At 37.8% G+C, this 25,990-nt stretch overlaps 2 protein-coding genes across 4 annotated transcripts; one reads left to right on the forward strand and one right to left on the reverse strand.

The window, feature by feature from the left end:
- Window positions 1-573: 573 nt before the first annotated feature.
- On the reverse strand, window positions 574-19,149 carry pogzb (pogo transposable element derived with ZNF domain b). 3 transcript variants are annotated; one of them, XM_047811053.1, is made up of 25 exons: window positions 18,959-19,149; window positions 18,721-18,854; window positions 18,327-18,630; window positions 17,636-17,721; window positions 17,506-17,558; window positions 17,356-17,383; window positions 17,146-17,219; window positions 12,969-13,183; window positions 12,675-12,835; window positions 12,448-12,547; window positions 12,010-12,264; window positions 11,480-11,665; window positions 10,779-10,864; window positions 10,419-10,684; window positions 9,937-10,082; window positions 8,723-8,823; window positions 8,469-8,615; window positions 8,199-8,333; window positions 7,822-8,027; window positions 6,533-6,673; window positions 6,296-6,349; window positions 6,091-6,203; window positions 3,853-5,292; window positions 3,546-3,579; window positions 574-2,645 (listed from the first exon to the last, which is right to left on the reverse strand). In XM_047811053.1, exons 1-25 carry the CDS (start codon window positions 19,086-19,088, stop codon window positions 863-865), a joined length of 6,378 nt encoding a protein of 2,125 aa, XP_047667009.1. In that variant the 5' UTR covers window positions 19,089-19,149; the 3' UTR covers window positions 574-862. The 3 variants fall into 3 exon arrangements, with proteins under 3 accessions (XP_047667009.1, XP_047667011.1, XP_047667010.1); XM_047811055.1 differs by lacking the exon at window positions 3,853-5,292; XM_047811054.1 differs by lacking the exons at window positions 17,146-17,219; window positions 17,356-17,383; window positions 17,506-17,558; ... (2 more) ...; window positions 18,721-18,854; window positions 18,959-19,149 and adding an exon at window positions 13,915-14,947.
- si:dkey-23o4.6 (retinol dehydrogenase 13) lies at window positions 15,623-25,990 on the forward strand. The gene is made up of 7 exons (XM_027149162.2): window positions 15,623-15,832; window positions 21,324-21,458; window positions 21,547-21,738; window positions 22,111-22,272; window positions 22,466-22,585; window positions 22,793-22,997; window positions 24,912-25,990. Exons 1-7 carry the CDS (start codon window positions 15,766-15,768, stop codon window positions 25,015-25,017), a joined length of 987 nt encoding a protein of 328 aa, XP_027004963.1. The 5' UTR covers window positions 15,623-15,765; the 3' UTR covers window positions 25,018-25,990.

Consider the following 25,990-nt stretch of genomic DNA (forward strand, 5'->3'; position numbering starts at 1 on the left):
TCTCATGGTTTCTTCCTTATATCATCTCAGGCAGTTTTTCCTTGCTGTCGTTGCAGGAAATTGTTGAAAGCACTAGTGTAACATTTTCAAATGGTGATTAAGAAATTGCATTCTATATTATTTATATAATGGGCTACACAGGCCAAGAGAAAAAGACCAAACAAACACTAAGACACAAAATGGACACAGTTAAAACCTAAAAATTTCAAAATAACCCACATTTTCACACTATTCTATAGCCTTTTAGAATAGGATGTGATCATACTTTCACATAATTTATCCAAAAATTATAAACTACCACAAAGTAAACATAAGCTAATTTGACAAAGTTGAGCACGGTATAATTTACATAATGCTAAATGGACCTCCATGTCTGTTAACCAATGATAAATGTATTTGGATATCATATTATTCAAATAATCCAGGATTTATTTGTATACAAATAAAAGCATGTGGAATGAGTTTGAAGAACTGTAAACATTTAGGGTAAAGTAGTTTAACTCCAGAGCAGCAAAAATGTTCTCATCTCTTCAAAATGCATCCAGATCTCATTATAATAATCTTCATTATCAATGAGACATAAGGGTGAAGACACCCACGTTTAATTGGATGGAGGAAACAAAACATTTATGTACAAGAGATCCACATCCATAGGCATAAATGAAAAATAGTTACAATCTGGGAGAAAGTACAAACGGTTTAAAAAAGGTCATCAATCTCTCATCCACTTTAATATTTTGCAATAAAACAAGGTTTGAGGATTTTAAAACAATTTCTCCTCAGGATAACAAATTATTTGTCATGACTAGACACAAATATATACTGTGTTTATTCACCCTTTCTTTCAAATTTCTGCAGCAACTCAACAACTGGATCCAACATCTGTCTGTGTTGTAACAAGGTCCTGACAGGGTTCTAAAAGCTCCTCTCTCTCATCAACATGGTGTACAGCTTGTGACTGTGAGGAGTTATCAGGAAGAAGGGGAGAACACTTTGAAGTCTCACTTGACACCTCTAATCCTTCATTCATTGTTGCCAGTGCTTGTTGTTTTGTCTCCATTCTCTCACTCCCTGTTCTGCCTTCCTTCTCAGTTTCTCCAAGTATTTCTCGTTCAGCCTGTTCAACAACACTTTTATTTCCATTTATTACTTTTTCTCTTTTCTCCAGGATGCCTTCAACATGTTTCTCTATGGCCTCTTCCTTTGAGACAGAATTTATCGCTTCAGGCCCAAGCATGGCTTCTGTCAACGTATTAACAAGTTTCAACTGAGCATCAGTGTCCATATTACATTCTTCTTGGTTTGTGATCAGTCTGGAGTGGCAGAATGAGTGCTGAATCACTTGAGGTCTACCAGCACAACAAGCCAAGGCCTCCTCTAACCACGACACAAGAAGGTGAACCAGGCCTTCAGGCTTCATCTCCCCTGTTCTGTTTTGGATGACTAAATGAGACCAACGACATAGCAAGAACTTTTTCAGCACAGGGCGCACACACATTTCCAGAGGCTGCCGATGGCTGCTGCACCCAGATGGAATAACCATAGGTAAGGTCTGGGTTCCATTTAAGGTGGATAGGAAGCCTTCTGTCATGTGGCTATGATGGCCATCAATAACTAGCATAGCCTTATTCTCATTGTGAGAGTTTAAATACCGCTGCCATACATTAGCAGACCAGATCTCTAGTTCTTCTTTTTCTGAGAAACCTTCAACTCTCGCTTTAATTTGAACTAAGTCTGACAGCTCTTTGCTATAACTATCTAAAGATGTGCCTTTAATAAACAGCATTGTCGGCAACAATGTACCATCTGCAAGAACTGACAGGTAAATGTTCATCCATGGTTTCCCAGTGCCCTCTAATTGGAATGCTGAGTCTTTGGAAGAGCCTGAACTATTGACAATTTGGTCAAAGTCAACAAAAATTGAAAGCTCATCCATAGCACCAACAGCTGAAAGAGGAACATTGTGTGTTTTAATCTGTCTATGAACAAACTCTGTGAAATCTCTGCAATTTTCCTCCATTCTGCTTGGTAGCTGATGACAAGGCATTTCATTATTGTGCAGGCCCAGCTTATGTTGTAGCATAAAGGTCACTGCCCAGTCATATGAAATACAGAAGGAGCTGTTTTGATTAATCTGATTGTGTATCTCAGAAGCTTTCTGAAAAAAAATCTCCTCTCTGATGGGATTCTGCTGCTCCCGCTGGACTAGAACCCACTCCACCAAATGCTCCACAGCCTCTCCACTGTTACTGTCTTGACTCTCACAGTCTAGTCTTTTCTCTTTTTCTTGAAGCCAAGTCCTAATGAGCTGAGGTTCTGTGCTCATATCCTTGGCTGCTTTCTGTATTCCAGAGCACAATGCAAACAGTATAATTCTGAGCTGATGCGGAGACAGCATGTCCTCGGTTTCTTTGATAGAAATCGGAGAATTCGGCTTGGCTGCAGACTCCTTGCCTTTGTGCTCATCTCTGATCTCAACAGGCTCTTGCTGACTACTGTCATCGGTCTCCATTTCTGAATCTGATGACCCCAGAGGGGCCAATTCTTGATCAACATCTTCATTTATCCCAGAGGTATCCTCCAGTGCCAAGCTATCGGAAAAGTTTGTAGGAGTAATGGTGTCCTGCATAGCTGAAGTATGTTGCCTGAAAGAAGATACAACTGTTACTGTATTTTCTGGACCTAGATATACAAAGCAAATTCAAATTTATTTGTATAGCACTTTTAATCATAGACATTGTCTCAAAGTAGCTTTACAGTACATAAACAAAGTTAATATAAAGAGTTCAAGATTAATAGTGTACTTATATTTAAATGTGTATATATTTATCCCCAGTGAACAAGCCTAAAAACACTGATGTATTTAGAATGGTTCATCCTAGTAATAACTAGTCAGCTGTGCTTCTATGATGGGCCTGACAAATTGTGCATAACAGCTGGATTACAATCTGTAATTGCATACCTACAATGAGCATCTAAGGTTATCCGAATCTGAGTGCAATTGTTCTTGGTACCCCCTGCAGTGTTGTTCTGGTTTCAGACTCAACTGATTCTATCGAACCATGGTGCATTTGTGTTCATCTTACATCACCACAAATGTGCATGGCGAACACAATGCGACACACCATACTTCTTTCTTTTTAATATTTTATTCTTTTTTATTTCAAGTTAATTTTGTGTTGTTATGCAGAGTAAGAGAGAGGGGCACTTTTCTGTGCCCTACAACATTTTATTGACAATCATGGTACATGTGGAAACTATATCCTCATTGGCTTCACAGATCAAAATTGTGTAAACTGTGCCCTTTTGGACTACACTGCCTGTGTCGATGCCCCGTATACAGCAGGTGTACCTAATAAACTGGGAAGAGCTTTACTGTCAAACTAAATTGAACAATGAAACAATTTCCTCCTTCGTCGAATGATTAAACAAAGTTTTCTTTATTAGTTTTGCACGAGTCATAAAGCTAATGTAGCCAACAAGCAATGGAAGTTTATTTAAATACCATATATATAATTACTCCCAAATAAACAACAAAAACATACCTCATAGGCTCCACACTCCCAATTTCAGGGTTACCTGTAGAGAAAATAAAAATATAATTTAGAAAATGTTAATGCTCTTAACCTTTGTATCTTATACATTCATTCTCAGGCTTTTTTGCCTCATAACCATAGAAAGCATAGTAGTCCCAGAATCATCAGGTATGTTTGACCTGACATGCAATGCAGCCATACACACCCTCATAATTCTGAAGCTTTAGGTCACAATTCTTACATCACCATGGCCTACAACTAATTTTGGTTAAAGAGTGTCTGACACCCTCAGAAGTCTTAGAAGCTTCTGTCCTACCCTCATGTCTCTGCTGATGCAACTGGTCACTGTTCATTTCCTTCTGAAGAGCTTGTCTTTCAGCACACTTGGCCAGCTGGTATCCCAAGCGTTTTCGGTAGTTAGCCTGAGAGAAGTGGCCTCCCTGAAGCCATGTGGGTGGGTTGCCTTTCCGAGTCTCTCGAAGTACAATAAAGGAGTTAATGATACTCAAGTTGACAAAGAACCAGAAAAGACGACGCCAGTTTGTGTCCAGGACCAATCCTCCTAGCTGGTTGCAGGCCAGGAGCTGACTGCAGATGTCCACACCACGCATGTTATCTTGTAGCAACTTAAACACCAGTGGTCTTGAAATGGTGGCGAGTTCCCCTGCCTTACTGGTGGACCTCCTCCAAACTTTGTCTGGCTGGCCAGCGACAGCATTTGTAGAAATGCAGACCATCTCTTTTGCATCTTTCCATCTGGTAACCAGTACAGGTGGGTGCTCAAATTGAACATAATCCCCAGTGTTCTTCAATGCAGGCTGATCCCAGAATTCTCTTGGAAGGACTGTGCTGCATGTGGAGCTGGAGCTGGAGCAGTATATGTTCTTTTTGTGCAACTCCTTCATTAGGGGAATACTTGCTAGCAGGCTTGACATGAATATCTGATGATGTCTACTTTCAAGGCCCTTTACAAGATATGGCACAACCAAACTCCCCAAGTCTTTGTTCTTTTTCTGTTTTGTCAAAATTAACATCTTGTGACAGTACCCTGACTTTGAATCACATAAGAGCCATATTTGTGGTTGAGAGTTTCTACACTTCTCCCTATCAGCTGCATTTTCATGAGATCTCAGTAAAGTTCGATCAATAGTCAAACATTTGTTTGGCTTGTAAGCTTTGCGCATGCTAGTCTCCAGGGTTTTCAACATGGGCTGGAAGAAAGACAGCTTGTCTCCATTGTGGTGGTCCTCTTTTTCAAGCATGCTGTTCATCCGAATATGCAGGCTGACCTGCTTGAAGCGTGCTGCAGACATGGTCCTGTAAAATGTGGAACAGCCATGATAATGCTCCCAAGACCAATACATATCTGGCTCTGGAAGGACCTGCAGTCCCATCAGAATAGACAGGCCTATGAAGCCTTTGACCTCTTCACTAGTAAGAGACTGCCAAGTGGGATCTCCTCTGCCTACATAACGCTGATACTCAGCATAAGCATTGGTCTCCTTAGCAATCTGCTCCATGAGAATGTCGGGGAATAACAGCTGAAAATACTCAAGGACATCACTGCTTTTAGACATTGAATGCTGTGGCCCACTGCTGTCTGTAAACTCTGGCACAGATCCTCCATCACTTGGAACGCTCCAGTTCTCCATGGACAACCAGTCAGGCTTTGCCTCAACATCATTAGCTCCTTCCACTTTCTCCTCCTCCTCCTCCTCCTCCACCTGGCAGAATTCAATATCAGTCTCCAGACACTCTGTAGGGGAGGGGAGGGATCATAGGAACACACAGTTAGTCTTCTTTTTGAAGCCTTATGGCCACTAATACTCCAGTTTACAATACAATTTTTAATGCAAAGGTGGTTCTCCATGTGCCAGTTACAAAGGGTAAGGAGCTCAAAAGCAGTTGATAGTTCCTCGTTGTACAGTCCTTTTTAAAAGGAATTAGTTCCTGTTATGTATATAGAAACCCTCATTGTTGTCTTCCTTCTGATGATATACAGTAGGAATTGTTTAAGCAAAATATTTTACATTATTTTTACTATATGGTTATATTAATGTTTTATGACACTTTTCCACTAGCATGCGAAAAGAGGACAGTTAGTCATCCCAAGGTATAACATGGAAATAAACAACAGATTTTTCATTCGATTGTCGCAGAATGAGTCTGAATGACAACAGGTTTGTGCCAATTCACTATGACATTAACAGTACTTGCATAAGATCGGTTGCACTTACAAGCATGGCACACTACAATGGGTGGCCAGTTTGGGTTTGTCCCATTTAAAATGTGTAATTAAAGTACAAATCAGTGCAGACATTGCCCAGCATGGATGACGCAGGATAGTGGAAAAATGTCATTAGGAATTGCTACAATTAAGCTAAACCTAATTATTTACATAAACTTGAAGAATGCATGCAGAGTGACCTGGAAAACCAAATAGTCATTCCAACAAACAGTGCAGTCTGTAAAAAGTGTTTTCATTTTTGTATAAAATGCTACTGTACACGTCAGCAATGTCTTTAAAAACAACAACAAACAAACAAAATCTCACCTTTTAGACTGAAAACACAGCGAGAGTGATTTGGGAACTGGGCCAAGTGTTTAGCCATCAGGTCTCCCTGAGAAGTCTTGTAGTTACACCAAACACATGTTAGCTTTAACCAACTGCAAAACAAGTCAAGTTTTAGCAATAAAAAACCTTCAGTACTCAGTTTGTTCAACTACTAAAGAGATTACCAATGAATGTAAGACATTACCTCAAAGATCCCTTTTTAGAACGGGCTTTAGGAGTTCTGCTTGAAACATGATTGCTGGAATAAAGTTGAAACAAAACTCCAGTTACCAGAGGAATATCCTAGGTAAAAATCCTCTAGTTATTTATGAACAAGACTAAACAGCATATATTAAACCAGACACAAATGCATTTTCTGTATATTAAAGTGGAAATTCTATTTGGCATGTTTCTGCTATTTTATTATAAACTGTTAACTCACTTGATCATGTGGTTTGCATATGCACGGGAACAGCATGTGCTGTATGTGCACAAGGAACAGTGGACATATGTGGGATAGTGATTGGCAAAATCTGGGATATCAAAAGTGCACTCCACACACCTTTGTCTCCCTAACAATGCTCTGAGAAAGGAAATGCGAAAAATCAGTTAAACATCTCGCACACACATCTCTCACTCTCCCACACACACACACGCACATCTCTCACTCACACACGCATCTCTCACTCACACACGCACATCCCTCACTCTCTCCCACACACATGCACATCTCTGGAGCAGAGAGAGTTAAGTGCATTGCTCAAGATTGGCATAATCGGGACTTTAATCCCCAACCTTATGATATCAGTAATTCAAAGCCTTAGCCATCACACACACACACACACACACACGCACACATACATATACCCACACACATATACCCACACACACACCAGTCTCCCTTTTAAATACCCACACATTTAAGTGACCAGAGGTACTAGTTCTTAGGTTGAAGGTTTGCATTAAGTTGAATACAATTTCAATCTTCAAAAAGATTACCATTAAACAGTTAAATATTAGATGATCCAGCAATATCACAACAAAAATAATTAAAATTGCATATATGCAAATCAGAACGATATTTCTGAATACTGTAGCTTTTATTCCCTAGACCTAAAACACTGATATCTGACTATAACCATCTGATTAACGTTCCCTGTGTTAATTAAAATGAGGTGAATGATTAAAAACATCTAGACTTTAATGAGGCTCATACAAGCAAAGGAACATGCTAAAATTAAAAATAACTAATAAAGTAATATTAGCAGTAATAGTGAATTATGTTTGCAGGAAACCTGATTATATATATTTCACTTTTTGCATTGTATGCATATAAACCTTTTCCCCTATATTTTGCCATCTCTTCCAACAATCATATCGAAACATCACTTGTGTGTTATTTTCTGTTGTATTACATCATGTAATGTCAACAGCATTCAAAAGAGAAACTTGATAATTCAATTCAAATTAAATTTATTTGTATTGCTCTTTTAACAATTGACATTGTCTCAAAGCAGCTTTACAGAGGCATAGAAACAGAATAAAAATTGTTTAAAAAGTTTAATCACGAACATCGTTCCCTAATGAGCAGGTATTTACCTATTGTGATTGTGTATGTGAATTCCTAAGCAATTAGTTGTGCTAGGTTTTAAGACTACAGCTCCTTCTAGTGGACAAGAACGACAGAACTTCTGTGAGCTGGTCGTTAAACACAAACAGAGGTGAACTCACCTGTACTCCTGGAACTTTGTAAGGAATCCATACATTTTGGTGATCTGCTTTTTAGCATGTCCACTGCTTTGTGCTACCATTGGCTTCTGCTCAGTAGCAGTTTGATTAGGCTGAGTGGTGCTGATGCGCCTCTCTGTGTCTTTAATTGTTTTATGACCTGTTAGACCTGTAGTTTTTTTGTGAACTGGACATGCTCTAATGGTCACCTGGGCAGACAGATGAGACAGACACATAAGAGAGTTGTCTAGCCATAAATATAGATTCAATCAATCATAAAAATCACCTTCTGAAATGACATCATTATTGCTTATGTGCTATCATTGGGAAAAAATTAATATGCTATTGAAATGTAGATAAATTTGGGTACTAACACGTACTTTAGTCCCAGCCTGGAGCCCTTCCAGTGTAGTTGGCTTACGAAAGGTCTTGTGGTGATTGACTTTATGATCAACTTTCTCTTTTGTGAAGAGAAACTGAAGTCTGCATTTGTTACAATGGTAAACGGAAGTTTTCTGCAAGAAAAAGCAAAATAATACTTTCCTAAGACATACTTATCTAAGAATGAATCTAAAACTATGTACATGCAATTTGTGTAATCTTCTTTGGAAACTACAGATTGTTTATAAAGAATGTACTCCCATATTTACCTGATGGCGGGCAAAGTGCTGCTGATATGTACCAGAGTTCTTAAAGACCTTCAGACAGTAAATGCACAGCAGGTAGCGGGTGTCCTCGTGCCACGTGCAAAAGTGACTGTGCACATCAGAGTAGAATGAAGATCTATACTGGCAGAGCTGAAAATATCACAATTGAAAACAGAACACAGCTGTGTTTGACTGGATAAAATCACGCTGAAATTACCAGAAGGAAAAAGGAAACTGCTTTATAAAATGTAGTTCACCTGACAGACGTATGGCATTTCTCCGGGTTTATGAGTATTCTTCATGTGCTGCAGGAAAACAGGCTCACTCTCAAAAGACCACTCACAGATTTTACACCTGGCTGCACAAAACATGAACCAATCATAAAACAACAACCATAAAAAAAACTGTTTAGTAAGAATGCTACTATTAAAAACACTGTACAAAAAAAATTAAAAATAGAATTGAATGTTAATGATCAACACAGATCATGCATGTGAACACACTGTCTTAAATCAGTGTTTCTCAATGATGTTCCTGGATCATCACTTCCACCCTGCACACTTTGCTGTTTTCCATGCTCCCAACCCACCAAATTAAACTCATCAAATAATAAATAAGGAAGGAAAGGGAAGGAAGGAAATCACCTTGTTCAAAGTGGTGTGTCAGCCTGAAGGCACATTTTCTTAAAAATAAAAATAGATACATCAAGAGAATATGCTAATTTGATGTAAGGATGTTGTTTGAGGTATATAGCTCATGTCATGAAGCTCAATTAAGACCAATCTTTCCTACTTAAGCTAAGTACAACACGAATGGCAATCTGAGTGCTTTCACAGCTACTGTTTGTAAACAGCTGTCGCCGGCATTCAACTGAATTAAACTAGGTTGTATGTTTTGTAGCCAATGCTCTGATCTATTCCAAGTCATCACCCAGACAAGATGAAACATGGCTGTAAAGACATGTGAATTTACAGACTGCATCTGGAAGTAAATTTAAATACTTTATAAAAAAAATGATAAAAGTTTATAAAATTCAATGCAAGATGAAATATGTAAATCGTCAAGTTTCACAAGTTTACGCTTTACTCTACGAAAATCTTTTTTAAATATACTTAAAAGTCTAGATAATTAATTAGATAAAAAGATTTTTAAAAAAATTAGATTCACAAAGATTATATTCATATCTTTGCATTAAACTGTACAAGCATGCATTTCCTGAATGAATTGGAGAAGCAGGTGAAAAAAATTTTGCTCATTTTTCTTATTTACAGGAACACGAGCCGAAATCCATTCCTACTTATTGCTGAACATGTAACAGCCTATCAAGTTTTAGATCTGTGTGTTTATAGAACTTATATTCTATGATGACTGTAAAATTGTCAAAAAAAACCCCCAAAACCCCAAAACAAAAAACCACAGCAAGCAAAACAAGTACTGTAAATGTATGAATATAGTAAAACATTCCCCTTACTAGTTGATTCTAAATTGCAATGGACGCTCTCCACGTGACACTGAAGGCGAAACGGGGTTGGAAACTGGCGATAACAGTGCGGGCAAGATGTGTGTTCTCCATTCTGCTGTTCCATGTCTACATGTAACTTCATGTGGTTCATGAGCCTGTAACGAGACATTTGGCGGACATTTATCTCTTGTGGCAGATGCCCTTATCCAGAGCGACTTACATTTATCTCATTTATATAAGTGAGCAGCTAAGGGTTAAGGGCCTTGCTCAAGGGCCCACCACTGGCAGCTTAGAGGTTCTGGGTGGGATTTAAACTCACAACCTTCCAATCAGTAGTCCAACATTTTAACCACAACGAACCCAATAAGAGTTTCCAAGTTGCCACAGTTGTCCAGACAGAAGTGGCCATACATAAAAGCAGCAGGCCACTATAAGAAGTACTCTCCTGTAGAGTTTCATTCCTAAAGTTAACATTAAAATAGATTTCAAACCTGATATTGTTCTTCTGCTTCTTGCCACAGGTGAAGCATCTGAATGATAAAGTTTCTTTTACGTTGTCTGTGGGCACATATTCCCGATTGCCCTCATAGGTTCCATAATAGAAGTCATCCACCAACATAACAATCCTGGACTGATGTTCTCCTGGATTCATGATGCCTTCAGTCTTTATTTTCATGAGGGGGCCACTCTGCTTTTGTTCTACACGCTTGGGTGATTCTCTCTTTACACTTTTGTGAGTCATGTCTGGACAGCAGAACTATATAACAGGAAAAAACCCAAATTATTATGGATAATCTCTTTGGTGTTAGACACAGTGTTTGTGTTGGGTAGTCATCTATTTGAGTACTTACACACATATGTCCCCGGAGTGCCTCCAACATTTTGAACTGGGCTCCACATCGTGGACAAGTGAAGGATAAAGATGACACAGAAGTACCTAAAATAAGAATAAAAATTCTTATACAAAAAAATACATAAAATAATGTATCACAATTCCAATGTACCACAATTCCCATATTCTGACCCAGACCTGCTAACCACGAAATGTAATATAATAATAATAATCTGTTGCTCATGGATGCCCCATGTTCATCTTTTGTTACCAACAATCTAATCAGCTAACCTTGATGGTGATGTACATTTTCCTACTCAAAACAGTAAACTGTAGATTCAACAATATAGATTTTACAAGTAAATATGCCTGTATCTTGATTGAGCTAAAGTAATTGCGCTAAAGTGATACGGTACAACTTATGTATAGCTAACAAGTTAACTGTGATGCTGTGCGTAACCATGTGGATTTGATGCGACTGTTATTATCAGTCATTCCAGATTCATGAAAATTGCAGTCATGGGATATTTCTGAATGATAGTTCATGCCAGCATACTCAGATGTTAAAATGCTAAACTCTAGAAAAATGTGTGAAGATCAATGGATCTGAAACAAAAAACTAAAACTGCAGTTAATTGAGCATTTTAAAATGGTTAGTTTTATCTAAGACATGTGCAGTTGAGCAAACACAAAATGAGAGGTCCATAAGTATCTGCATACCTTCCACAATGTTGCTCTGAGCTACAGGAAGAGCTGTCTGGATAGCAGCAGAGCTAGAACCATTAGCCTTCTGATTGCTCATGACAACAATGGTCTGAGGCTGAGTCCCAGGAGCAATGTTGACTGTGTTCACAATGTTCATCAGATTCTGCATGTCTAAGTTGCTGCCTCCTGGTCTAACAGCCACTAACAGGAACATGAATTAAAGAAATCATTGAAACATTGCACCTAGTATTTCACAGTATTAATCATAATGCATAATGTGTCCATTTATAACAAATATTAAATTTACATTAAGTAATAGTATAATAGTAATATTACATAAACACTCGATACTGTGAGTATTTGGAATCTGTTGGTCTATCTCAGAAAACGCTAGCCTTGGTTTATTGCACAACCCTGTGTGTGTGATGTACGTCACCAAAACAGGATAAACTACAATACAAATTATGATCATCTTAAATTTATAAAAAAACAAGGTCATGCACAATCTATATTTAGAAATATACTCAAGCTTAACGTTTGCTCACCAATTTTAGTCTGAGTGTTAATGGGTAGCGGTTTTAGTTCTGTGGAAAGCTGGGAGCTTGGGACAGACATTGCTCTGGGCTGGTTGGCTGGAACAGTGTTTTGGATAGTGAGGGTGGCAGGAATCTGCATGGTAGTGAAGGAGCCTGGCATCTGTCCACGGTTCACTACCGGAGCTATTGACCTTATTTGAGATTGTGGAGTAATAATTTGAGTTGTTCCCATTGCTGATTTAAAAAGTCCGGGTGTACCAGGTGCTGCAAAAATGTTTAAAATAAATCATAATTTAAACAAACCAATAAATAAAAAATATAATAAAATTATATGCTATTAATAAAAGGACACATAATAAAGAAACTTTGTTTAAACTGAATTAACTATATTGCTATTGTTCTCCATTCACACTATAGCAGTAGAAAAAAGGAAACAATAAAACATACCTTGGACCAGAGTAATGGGGCGAACTGTTTGGCCTTGCTGGACATTTAATACAATGCTCAGTGGGCTTTGGCCAGACTGGATATTCTGGACAGGGATACCCTGTGAAAAAGTCAGCAAACCCATTAACAATCCGATATTTTAGGAGGCCATTTCTCTTAATCAGTGCTTCTACATTCTTTCAATTAATTGATGGGTGCCTAACTGTAAGTTCAGTATAAGTCTGTACCTGTGTGGTCAGGTAGATGGGCTGGCTGCTACCAGCACTGACACCAGGAGAAGTGCAAGGCAGTATCACCTGGGACAAAGCCACAGGTGTCAATCCTCTAGCACCTTGGGTCAGAAACAACTGCTGCCCTGGTGTACCTTTAGAGATGCCTGCAGGTAAAGCTGGTGGCACAGGAAGAATAGTAAAATAACATCAATAAGTAAAATGACCAACAATAAATTAAACATCTTGGACAATGAAAGATTATCTGACACTATAAATCAGTGTGAATGATCCTCAGAGAGAGAGACTTACATGGATTGGTGAACAATGGGACAGTATTCATATTAGTGCTGACAGATGAAATGCTGGAAAACACAACTGGTTTGGACACAGGTGGAGTTACAGCTCCCACGGGCATACTTTCATCAGTATCAGGTGAATCAAAAAGTTCATCCCGATTCATCTGTTGCCATGGCTCCAGCTCCTCCTCCTCACACTCCATAAACAAATCCGCTTCCTCCATTTTACTGCAATGTATTAGTCAGTGATGAAGATTCATTTTCAGAAATATTATTGATTGCAATTCGGTTAAAGATTCGGGCAAAGATTGTGATATTTTACCTACATGTTCCTTATTAACACACTACAATAAAAATATTTTCCTAAAGGTGTGAACAGTCTTCATTTATGCAAATCTTATAGGACAGGTAAGACGGCTGGAATCCTCTGAGCTTCCATGTTTAAGTGGAAAACAAACTATTTTCACACTTAGTTCAATATTTTCTTAAACATTTGACAGTATGCATGGAAGAGAACAGACATTCATTAGACAAAGAGGATTACGCAGCCCTCTGTGCAGCTACTATTTATAATATTAAAATTCAGGGGAAATTCTGAAAAGGCACAGAGACTGAAAAGGGGCGGAGAAAAAAGTAGTTCCTGAACTGTATCACAAACGCATAACACAAGCGGATGTAATAAATATATGAACGCAGTGACGTGACTTTTAGGTGTATAACACAATAATAAAATACAAGGAGACTGTAATTGATTCTATCAAGCATGCTAGAACAGTTTTGTGACGTTTCCTGATCCCAATTGATGCGCACGACGGAATCGAGCCAGCGGCCACTTTACACCGCTGTAACCTTCCGCACTTTGTTCAATGCGCAAACTGGTAATCTGCGAATCCATTAGACGCGCGTCATCATCCTCCATTACAAAAGAACGCGTTTAGAACATCAGGGATAATACTCACCATTAAGGTTTATTTACGGATTGACCTCTTTATGATAAACAAGAACAAACAAGCATGGCCGGCACGTCACCGACGAGACATCGTGATGATTTTCCGTTTTCAGGAACACCGAACGACGGTGTTGTCTGTGCCCACGTCACATCCTGCTTCAACGCTACATGCTGATTGGCTGTTCTCTCTCATAAACGCACGTTAGTATTAGAACAATGCAGGATCGCGCATACAAATAAGACCAGCAAATCACTGAGTGTTATTCTAATTAGACCAACACAACTCCCCAAAGCAATAAAGTGGTATTTTATGTACTATCTACATGTTATACCAAGCGGCGAACTCATTAATACACTTTTGAGAGATTCTGGATTGCCTGTGACATGTGGAGTTAATGTCAGATCGTTATTGTCAGCCCAATATGGTTTTTCCAGGTTTTAAAATGGTGCGCACTTGGGAACATGGCGCACACAAGGACGCGCCAGGGAATGGAAGAGATCTGGCTGAGAGAAGATGCATGTCTTGTTTCAGATCAGAATCATAACCAGGAACCTGTCTCATGTGCATGGTAATAGGTTCTTCTGAAGAAGTGCAGGGAAACACCAGGAGCAGAAATCGGGGACTCCAGTCATATGACTTGAGTCGAGTCAGACTTAAGTCGCAAATTTGAGCGAACTTGCTTGACAAATATTAAAAAAGACTCGACTTGACTTTGACTTGACATTCATGACTTGAGACTTACTTGTGACTTGCACATGTGTGACTTACTCCCACCTCTGACCATGAGCGTAAAATTCGTCTATATCACACCAATCCCATTAAAAATTAATGCTATTAAACCCACAATCATAAGAAGATTTTAAGGAGAAGGCTTTTTAACACACAGGCTGATTGTCCATATAAAGACAGAAAACTCGCATCTGTGAGAAAGACGACAGAAAACGTCACAAGTGAGATTTCTGTAAAAACTAACATAAATAAAGACTGTACATGTGGTAGCTCAGTGGTTAAGATGTTCGACTACTGATTGTAAGGTCATTGGTTCGAATCCCAGGTCCACCAAGTTGCCACTGCAGGCCCCCTGAGCAAGACCCTTAACCCTCAATTGCTCAGGTGTATAAACTGAAATAAAAAAATGTAAGTCACTCTGGATAAGAGTGTCTGATAAATGCTGTAAATGTAAATGTACATTTTGGCTTCATCTTAATACATTGATGTGTACTTTGCCTATAGCCTACACTGCACAGGTTCCCCCACCCTGTTCCTGTACGTGTCCTGTACTATTCTGCTACCCAGGAAAGGGTTAAATTAGATGATCAGCTGAATCATGGAGAAGGATATAATGTAAACTGTGTAAGTAAAAGGGTACCCAAGCACCAGGGAACCTGTGGCCTATTGTATTGTAAGTTACATAAGCAGTACCGAGCTGTATTTCAGTATAGTCTTTATGTTGGGAGAAAAATTGTTATTACACTGTATATGCACCAATTCTATACACTCTATGCTATACTGTACCTGTTATATACGCATATTAAGTGCGTGTTAAACTGTAAAAACAATATATCATTATTTGGTCTAGGCCTTAAAAGGTCCTTTCTGCTGTAATTATAGATTACTGCTTCCTAATCCTCCTGAGGTTTAGAGCCTATAATATTTTGCTCCAGCCTAATGGTCTGTTGTGAACAAATTGTGAGCAGTGGCATTCTCATATGTTTTAAGCCAGAAGCTCTTGTGTGCAGCTTAATACGCCTAACTCAGCCGTTCCTATTCATAGCTTATGTGTGCTGAGCCACAGAGCCTTGGTGAGGACACAATTCTCAGACGTCTGTCGACGAATAAAGCCGGCTGTTAGTTCGTGTAATGTGGGACAGAGCTCCGCCGTCTGTTTACGTGCAGTGTGGCGCAGTGCTCACGCTCACAGTGGCCGGTAAGTGATGCGCGCTTCTAGCAAACACAGTGTGATTAATCAGAGGTTAGGGTTACATTTATAGGCGTTTGAAATATACACGTATATTTATTTATCATAGTTACAGAACAGGTCCTTGAGTAGTCCCTGTCGTGTACATGTCCCTTCTGTTGCACTTGGTCTGTTAGAACAGGAAAAAAACACTAAAGTGTACAGAGCAGGATACGCCTGGACTACCCTGGGAACCTGGGAGTTATAGCATTCCATAACTTTATTACAAATAATTGTATGTAATGTTGAGGTAGTCCAATTAAAACAAGAGATTAACTATGAGTTATGAGCAGAGAGCATGGTCTTGGTCTGATTGAGAAGCAGAACCAAGATCAGACTGGAGCAATAATGTGTTGTAATTTTGAGGAATAAGGTAAAATAATTTTCCTTTCACTCTGTGGCTATTGTAATGATTAATGTGTCAAAAAATAGGGCTGTCTATCACAATATTATTATTATTATTATTATTATTATTATTATTAAATAACAAATTAAAAAACAAATTAACAAATCCGGAAACACATAAGTCTGAAAACACAATGACAATTCAGACAAACCGGAAAAGGTAGGTATCGTTTGTGATTGGAAACTTACCGATCATTGGACGAGACACCCTTCAATCACCTGTATATCTTGAATGACAGGTGTCTTGTCCAATGATCGGTAAGTTTCCAATCACAAACTATACCTACCTTTTCCGGTTTGTCTGAATCGTTGCATGAAACACATTAACAAATCCGAAAACACAACGACAATTCAGACAAACCGGAAAAGGTAGATATAGTTTGTGAATGGAAACTTACCGATCATTGGAAGAGACACTGGTCATTGAAGATATACAGGTATGGAATCTTATGTGTAATGTGGAAAGTCCTCCGTTTAAATATAAGAATTTAAATATAGAATTAAACATTGGCAAGCAAGGGAAATTGAATTAATTCAATGCTACTTTGAGGAAGGACATTTATATGGAGTGATTTTGGAGATGCTGGCAGTACATCATGGCATACAGATAAGTTTGCGCTCTCTGAAGGATGCAGGTCTGTTTCGAAGACAAAACTATTCCCCAATAAACAATGAAAGAAATGCTATAAGAGCAGAGCTCCGTGGACCAGGACAGTTGTTCGGTTACCGGACAATGTGGTTAGCACTTCAGCAGCAACACAAGTTGCGTAAATATCCATGTATTCTCTACCAATAAGCAGGCAGTAGGAACAAATACACAACCATGCAAATTCTATTTTTTAAGTACAAAAAGAAAATATTTAGTGAACCAAACAAACCTGTAACAGTGGTTTTCTGCTGTAACATGATCTGAGGTACCTGGTTGGTCATCCTCTGTATCTGAGAGTATTATCTTAAAACAGAAATCAGACTTTATCAACAAATATTATATTTAGAAAAATACATGGTGTGCATGGCAGTAGTATCCAGAGATAATAGTTATATCATGTTAGTCAGATTAATGTACATAAACCACTATTAACACAAACCTGCACTTCACTTCCTGGAGCACAATCACTACAGACAAAAAAACAGAAGCAGATGTAATCAGACATTTAATAGTACTTAAGATTTGAAAGTATTCATTTGTTCTGCTTTTATAGTGAACATGAACCATGACAAGATTAAAAACATCTTACATTTTATCATCCATACTTTTTTCAGGTGTGTTTGTATGCAAAGGTATTATTGGCTGAAAGAAAAAAAATATAATCAGTTTATAAAGACATTTTTCAACAACTGAAAATTAATTGGATTTATTGATATTACCAGTGTGTCAGCCAGGTTAGAGCTCGCAGGATTTTGTGTCCTTATGATAACTTCTCTGTCTGATTCTGAGCTGACTTCCTGTTCTCCTACAGAACAAACCATGTTATTACCAAGTGTTGTGCTAGTTACTAAGAAATAGTAACTAGTTACAGTAGGCTACACTTCAGTTAAAATGAATTAATTTAAAAAAGTAATGGACAAATGCACCATATGGTAACGGTAACAGAGTCCATTTATTTAAAAAGTAATGCGTTAGAGTATTAGTTACTCACTCTCTCACTCATTTTCTACCGCTTATCCGAACTACCTCGGGTCACGGGGAGCCTGTGCCTTTCTCAGGCGTCATCGGGCATCAAGGCCCTGGAGTGCCAACCCATCACAGGACACACACACTCTCATTCACATACTATGGACAATCAACCTACCATGCATATCTCTGGACAGGGGGAGGAAACCCCCGAGGCACTGGGAGAACATGCAAACTCTGCACACACAAGGCGGAGGTGGGAATCGAACCCCGACCCCGGAGGTGTGAGGCAAACGTGCTAACCACTAAGCCACCGTGCCCCCAGTATTAGTTACTGTTAAACATAACTGTGTTACAGTAAGGCGTTACTCGTAACTAGTAAGGTGTTATTGCCCAACACTGGTTATTACCCTAAACACAATATTTTAAATATGGCAAACTAACCGTCAAAGTCCTTCCTTCTGCAAAGAAACAAATTTATCCTTGGATAAGGTTTTCCAATTTCTTTTTTATAGTCCTTCAGTGTAAAGGGCCTCGATGTCCCAGGAACATTAATGACCTCTGAGCCATCTGGGTACAGAAGTACATAGGGTCCTTCCTCCATGTTTTTAATAAATTCTTTAAATTTTTCTTTAGCCATAATGAGGATTTCACTTGCATTTACAAGTGGATTCGTGAATAACTGGAGCGTTCTCCCTCGATGAGGTTTTATGCAGCCATTATGTAGTGACATTATACCGATATTAACCTGTAAAGAAAAAAGAACCAACAGCATCACTATAACAAATGTGCCATTCACAAACCATCGCTAAACAGCCACTTAAATATGCTCATTGACCTGGACTTTCTTCTCCTCCTTTCTGCTTCCACATTTCTTGCCCAAAGGAAAGTTGTTTCTTTCCCCAGCTTTCAGTTTTCTATATTTCAAAAACTGACTTAAAGTTGATACACGTGTTGAGTCCGTGCCTTTACCTATGTGCGAGATTAAAAGTCATCACTGATCACAAACTAACTCTTTATATTCATTATACACATAGCTACTAGCTCTGCTATCCCTAGCGAACCTAAGGTAATACCTGTGACATCCGTTGGCTTCGGCTGAATGGATTTCTGCTGTATATCTTGTAAAACCTGAAGATTTTTTCCACAGGAACTGCAGAAATTTGGCAAAACACCGAATTTGAATCCACAGTAAGGACAATACATTTTGTACACTTTTACACACACATTCCAACTTTTCCCTGTGGCAGACTGTTGCACTTCCTTATGCTTTGAGTGAGAGAGGTCTTGACCAATGATCGGAAACTATACCTACCTCTTCCGGTTTGTCTGAATTGTCATTGTGTTTTCTCATAGATATATACACTAGATGTCGCCTTGCATAGGGCAGTACATTGGAACGAGTGCGTCAATTGTGCCGCCATCTTGGTACAGGGGACTCCCTCCTCTTAATGCATCAGCGTCAGTGTAGGCAAAGAAATAAAATCACCATAAATCGTCATGAATGCACGTTCCAAAGGTCAGACATGTATTTATCATTAAGTCCAGAGAAAAATCAAGGTTTTGATATTAAGGTAATTGACTTTATAGCATAATAGCATACTGAATGCAACACTGCTATGGTGTGACTATACATGTTCATTTAAACATTTAAATTGTATTGGTTTATTAAATATGATACACAAAGCAATTTGCAGGTGGAAGCAAATCACAAATTTGAGAGGAACATAATGTGAAAGTTAGATAGTTGAGGTGCCAAAGACCGTTCAATCTTTTATTGACATTAAATAAGTATGTACTAAAGTCACATAAACCAAACAAACAAACAAACAAACAAACAAAAAAAACAACAACAAAGTTTGACTTTGAGGTTGAACTGCCAACCGGTGACATCCAACTGGTGACATCCTTCCAGGACTGTCAGCTGAATTAACCATTAAAAAAAAGTGTTAAGTGTCCCTGCAACTTGTCCATGACTGACGTCTCTGTCTATCACTTGGGAATCTACAAACACGATTCAGATTCTGATTATTTTATTTAATGCCATGTCAGCAATCAAAAGCTATTTTCATGGCAAAAATTCAATTACAAAAACACAAATATCATATAAATACAATGAAAACAAAACAAATATAAACAGCAAGTCATATCCAATAACAAAAATCCAAAACCTTTTCAGGCATAATGTCATTAAATATGTCCTTAAAGGCAGGGTATCTGATTTTTGAGAAATGCTTCAGAAAACTGAGTCGGGGCCGACTAATAAACAAAAATCAAAACAAAAATCAAAATAAACGTGTAGCCAATGACCAGAAATGTGTGGGCGGAGCTATCAATACAGGGGTGGGACCCATTTGGGTTAGGGGGGTGTTTTGTTTTGGTGATTTCAAATCGACATTGGCTTTCAAAAATCGGAGACCCTGCCTTTAAGTGAAGTAACCTGATAAAAGAGCATTCTGCTTGTGTTAAGTCCAGGACAATCTAATAAAATATGTTTGATAGATAAGGAAATCTTACAAAACATACATAAAGTTTGGTCTTCACCTTTAAGCAAAAAAAGCATGGGTCAATTTTTAATGTCCTTATTAAGAGCTTCGGAATCTACAAACATTGTTGGTTTTCCTAACTGTCAAAAACTAATGGGTAACTAGCATGGATTAGCTGCGGTCGTTAACCAAGGACTGAAACAAACCACCGTAACCAGAAATATAATTTAGTAACATTCAATATCATAAAACACATTCTCACTTGTGAAATGTAATCACTTGCTGTCTGGTTTTTTATATTTCTTTCGTTTGAACATCCAAACGCAGCACAGAAGTCCGGCATCGTCCATGCATTTAAAGTACAAGAGCACTGTACAAAGATGGATTTTTAGGACCCAAAGGCGACATCTAGTGTATAGATATCTATGGTGTTTTCTAATTTGTTATTTTGTTTTCGGATTTGTTAATTTGTTTTTGCGTTCGTTATTTTTTGGTTTTGCATTTGTTATTTTGTTCTCGTATTTGTTAATGTGTTTTGCACTTCTCGGCCACCTTACTTTCAAGATATTTATTGTCATCTGCACATGGTTCATTAATTATACAATGAGATTCGTAGTTTGCACAGAGTCATGGATGCTGCACTACTATTACGGTGTTAGTAGTAGTAGTAATTATAATAATAAAGTAACATTTGAAAATCTATAAATATAATAAAGAATAGCATTTTTAAGTATACAAAAATTAAGCTGTAGGATTAATCAGTTCTAGTTAAAATATTTTATTACACTTTTATTATATATTATATTATATTATATTATATTATATTATATTATATTATATTATATTATATATTCATTGTCCTAATGGACAATAGTCCAGGTGTTTTCAGGTGGAATAATAAGCAAGCACTAAGTATCAGTTAACATTGTCTATTGTGTTTTTAACTATCCTCCAGGCTTTTTGTTGATTCGGAAATGGATTGCTGGTGGCATGTGCACAAGTCAAGCTCGCCTTGACGGAAAAACTGTATTGATTACTGGAGCCAACACTGGCATTGGCAAAGCAACAGCACAGGATATGGCTCGCCGAGGTATGAGACACAATTTGGAGCTGATACAGGTGTTCAACATGTAATGTTGACATGTTCGTCTGTGCTATCAGTGCTGTGTGTATTTAAGGGGCTCGGGTGGTGATGGCCTGCCGGGACATGAGACGGGCTGAAATCGCTGCGCAAGAGATACGGCGAGCCACAGAAAATGGAAATGTGGTCATCCGACACCTGAATCTAGCCTCCCTTTATTCCATTCACGAGTTTTCCAAAGAATTTATAGCCACAGAGGAACGGCTGGATATTCTCATCAACAATGCAGGAAAGCTCTGACTGGTCATATTTTTAAATCAAAATCATTACTATAGAAAACTGTCATTAGAGATTTCATTTAAAGCTGTGTGGAACAAAGGTCAATCCATATTGAAGCTATATTCTACCAAATACCATGCCTTAAATACGTAGATTTGGGTACAAATGGTTTGTTAGACTTTATTGATAGGGCAGTGCATTTTTCTAAACAGAATTTAGCTTAGGTTGAAAGTTGCTTGTGGATTGATCTTTCATTCATACAGGTAATTTTGAAAGTGTAGCATGATGGTGGCGTAAGGTTTCTGCTTTAACCTTGGTTTGATTAAGGGGTGTTTAGTACTTGAGTTACTCTGTGAATCTGTAAAGAATTTTTTTGTAACAGGTGTAATGATGTGCCCCAAGTGGATCACAGAGGACGGCTTTGAGGCACAGCTAGCTGTCAATCACCTGGGCCATTTCTTACTTACCAATCTTCTGTTGGGAATTCTCAAGAGCTCTGCCCCAAGTCGTGTGGTGAATGTGTCCAGTATTGCACATGTTGGCGGTAATCTCTTTTTGATTAAAGCTCAGTGAGATCAAGATTCTTGCCAAAATTTTTTTTAGGTCAGACTTTCTTATTAAAGTGATGGTAATTCAATACTTATTTGAGAGAACAGAGCAAATTTACCCTGATAAATAAATATTAATTATAAATATATTGACTTTTTTTTTATAGTATTGTGAATGTTTTTGTGTAGGAAAGATTCATATCGATGATCTATTTTTTGACAAGAGGCAATACAACTCTCTGGATAGCTATAGGCAGAGTAAGCTGGCCAATGTGCTGTTCTCCAGACAACTTGCTCAGCGGATGAAAGGTATAATATAGCTTGGCTAATCATGAGGTCAACACCAACATTATTTTGTTAATAATAGGTTGTCTATAGTTATTTATAGAAATGTTGTTTTTACAGAGATAGATAGTAAACATTTATGGTCTGTGCTGTAACTAATTAAGTGTCCCTGGTATTGTATGTTTAACACACAAACAGTGTCAACATATTTAATTTCTTACATTATCAAAGGTACTGGGGTGGCCTCCTACAGCTTGCACCCTGGAGTGATCCATACGGAGTTGAGCCGACATGTGAAGTCTAAGTACCCCCTGCTAAGTTCTGTACTCACACTCTTTTCCTTCCTGCTGATGAAGACGCCCTGGCAGGGAGCGCAGACTTCCATCTACTGTGCTGTGACAGAGGGTCTGGGGGACAAGTCTGGATGCTATTTCAGGTAAATAGGATATACAAATGTAATGATAACATGTTTACTTTTATGAAGAATCTAGGCATGGGGATGATCACAACAGCAGGAAAACTTGACTTCTATTTAACAATTTGTGGAACAAATAGCTTGACTCTTGTCTTCTGATATAGTTGAGGTATTGGATGTATTATGGGCACAAGATGAGAAATGAAAGATCAACAAATAACATTATCTGTAGATTAACACCTTATAAAAAATAATTGTGTTATTTAATTTAGTCTTGCTGTAAGATTAGGATTCGTTGATTTTGAACTGAATTTTGAATTCCTGCTTAGTTTACTCGATTTAACCTTAGTTTATTTCACATTTACCCACACTGCCTGAAGTAGTTTATGCCTCTTTGCTGATTGCTTGACTTAATGTCTGTCCTTCATTTTGGAAAGTGTCCAGCCTCACAATTGTTTAATGAAAGCACATACAGCATCTGTATTCCTTTGCCCAACAGCCATGACAAAAAGCCTTGACCATTAATAAGGATTCAGCAGATTTCTGATTGCTCTGTCAAGCCACCACTGCTTAAAAGCTTATGCTGAGTGAACAACAGCAGCACATAGCTTTGCTGAGTGACAACTTACAGTGGGAACACAAGTATGATAAAAATCTAAATGGCAAAGTCTCCTGGTACAGTACCCACTGTAATTTTCATCGCAACACATTAATTCAGATATGACCAAACTAGGGCTCTTGACAGTAAACTAATCAGTCTCCTCCTCACAGGATTGCGTAAATTCCCGAATGTGCTAGGGTTGTCATGGCTTCAATATCACAACCTTAAAAGTTCATGGCCATAACAAGAAATAATTACCTGGTCTCCGTATTGCTATGAGACCCATATATATATATATATATATATATATATATATATATATATATATATATATATATATATATATATATATATATATATATATCGTAAAGTTACCATGGCAACAATCTCTATCGAAATACCAATGTAAATCAGACCATAGTGATCTATAAAAGTTGCACTGAATTCCAAGTAAAAAGTCAAATCAAAGCCTGTGCTTTGTCCAGACACCTCATGGCTGAGCAACTGACCTTCTTTCTAACACACACCAAAGAAAAAAATGGAATAATATATATTGTAGGCTCTTGCCCAAGATTGTATTTTACCCTCCACATCAATACATTCCAAAAAAATGGAGGGGGTTACATCACTTTATTGATTACTGTAGCCTCAAAAACTGTCAGTTTAAAATTTACTACAATTTACTACAACTACTACAACATCCACAATAAGCCAGAACCTAGCCTGCATTTCTTGACAAGATTGATAGCTCAGAAGAGGGCATGGGGCAAAAGGGATTAAATAACCTGAACTTTAATTGTAACTTTTATGAAGTCTAGCTACATGTCTGTCCAATAATTGCCTGACTTTCGGTATGTTTAGTTGCTTAGATCCTCATATTTGTTTAATGTATAGTTTATAAAAGCTGAACTAGCATCTGTCTATACATTAACCATAATAATTATTTGTGTTTGTCTGTATTTCTTAGTTGACTGCTTCATCTAATGAAGAAATAATTATTTAGTAACACAAATAAGCTTTCACAGAATTTTTTTTGTTTTGAAAAACAAATGAATTACAGAATAAAAAAGAGAAAGAAAAAGGTCAGCAAAAAGAGAAGGTCAGATGCTGTATCTGTTACTTTATACAGGATTTATAGATGAGATTAAATTAACATATTCTGGAAAACAGAAAATAAAATAAATTAAAATTATTGTTCTCTTTTGGTCTTGTCTTTGAATAAAATCTTGCAATGATTAAAGCATTCAGAATGTTTTAGTTAGAGGAATGTTATGGAAGTCCTATATAATTAAGGCGATTAAACAGTTTCATGTGGATGTGTGTTTGCTTTATAGTGACTGTGCTGAGAAGGAGCCTGGCCCAGAAGCTAAAGACGATGAGCTGGCACAGAAGTTGTGGGATGAAAGTGCTCGACTGGTGGGTTTGACTACAGTGCAGTAGTCCATCTACACCTGCTAACAATTCTGCAAAGATATGCAATGGTTTCCTCATAAAATCAAACTGTATGGATTCTATCTGGTACCACTGCTGCACAATACATGTAGACAACAGTGCCTACTTCAACCTCATGAATAGTACCACACAATTATACTTGTTTCTTGATTAATCCCCTCAAATTGCAACCACAGTGCAATTTGCATTCAAAATTTCATTGCTTACACATGATTATTCATTCAGAATCTTAGGTTGTATTTCTTTTGTTGTGTTCCTGTTCCAACTTTATTTTTAGGTTTATGAAACTTCTGTAATGTAACGCAGTAAAAAGATTTCTATCTATACACACATTATGATGTCCATATACAGTAGGGTTCATACATGTACACAGTAAAGATATGTACAGTATAATGTGTATATTTATACGTTATATCTCGTAATTCTTTGACAGAGACTGTAAGTCTGGACACCACCAAAAATTCAATTCAATTCAATTCAATTCAAGTTTATTTGTATAGCGCTTTTTACAATAGACATTGTCTCAAAGCAGCTTTACAGAACATAAACACAGAGCAGAAGGTAAACATAATAATAAAAAAAAAGCATTCAAAAAACTTTTGGCCTCCCCAAAATGATCCATCTGATTGTTCCTGCTGGAAATCTGGCAAACAATTTACATAAACGATATGGTGTACACACTAAATTTATTATAGAGAGAATGTGCTACTGAGAATTTTTTAATACAACTTTTTAACCAAACCTTCTATTTAATTGCACCACCTTTTGCAATATCTTGTGTGATGGCCTTACAGTAGTTGAGTGACTTCCTGTTTTATAGTTGTGTAAATCACTTCTTACCCCTAGATGGAAGCAAAGTAAGGCAAAGGCTACAAGACAAAATAAAAACTTTGTATCAAGTTTTGGTCTGGTTTATTTGTGTGTGTGTGTGTGTGTGTGTGTGTGTGTGTGTGTGTGTGTG

Source organism: Tachysurus fulvidraco, chromosome 3 (genome assembly GCF_022655615.1).
Source record: "Tachysurus fulvidraco isolate hzauxx_2018 chromosome 3, HZAU_PFXX_2.0, whole genome shotgun sequence".
In the NCBI taxonomy this organism is placed as follows: domain Eukaryota; kingdom Metazoa; phylum Chordata; class Actinopteri; order Siluriformes; family Bagridae; genus Tachysurus; species Tachysurus fulvidraco.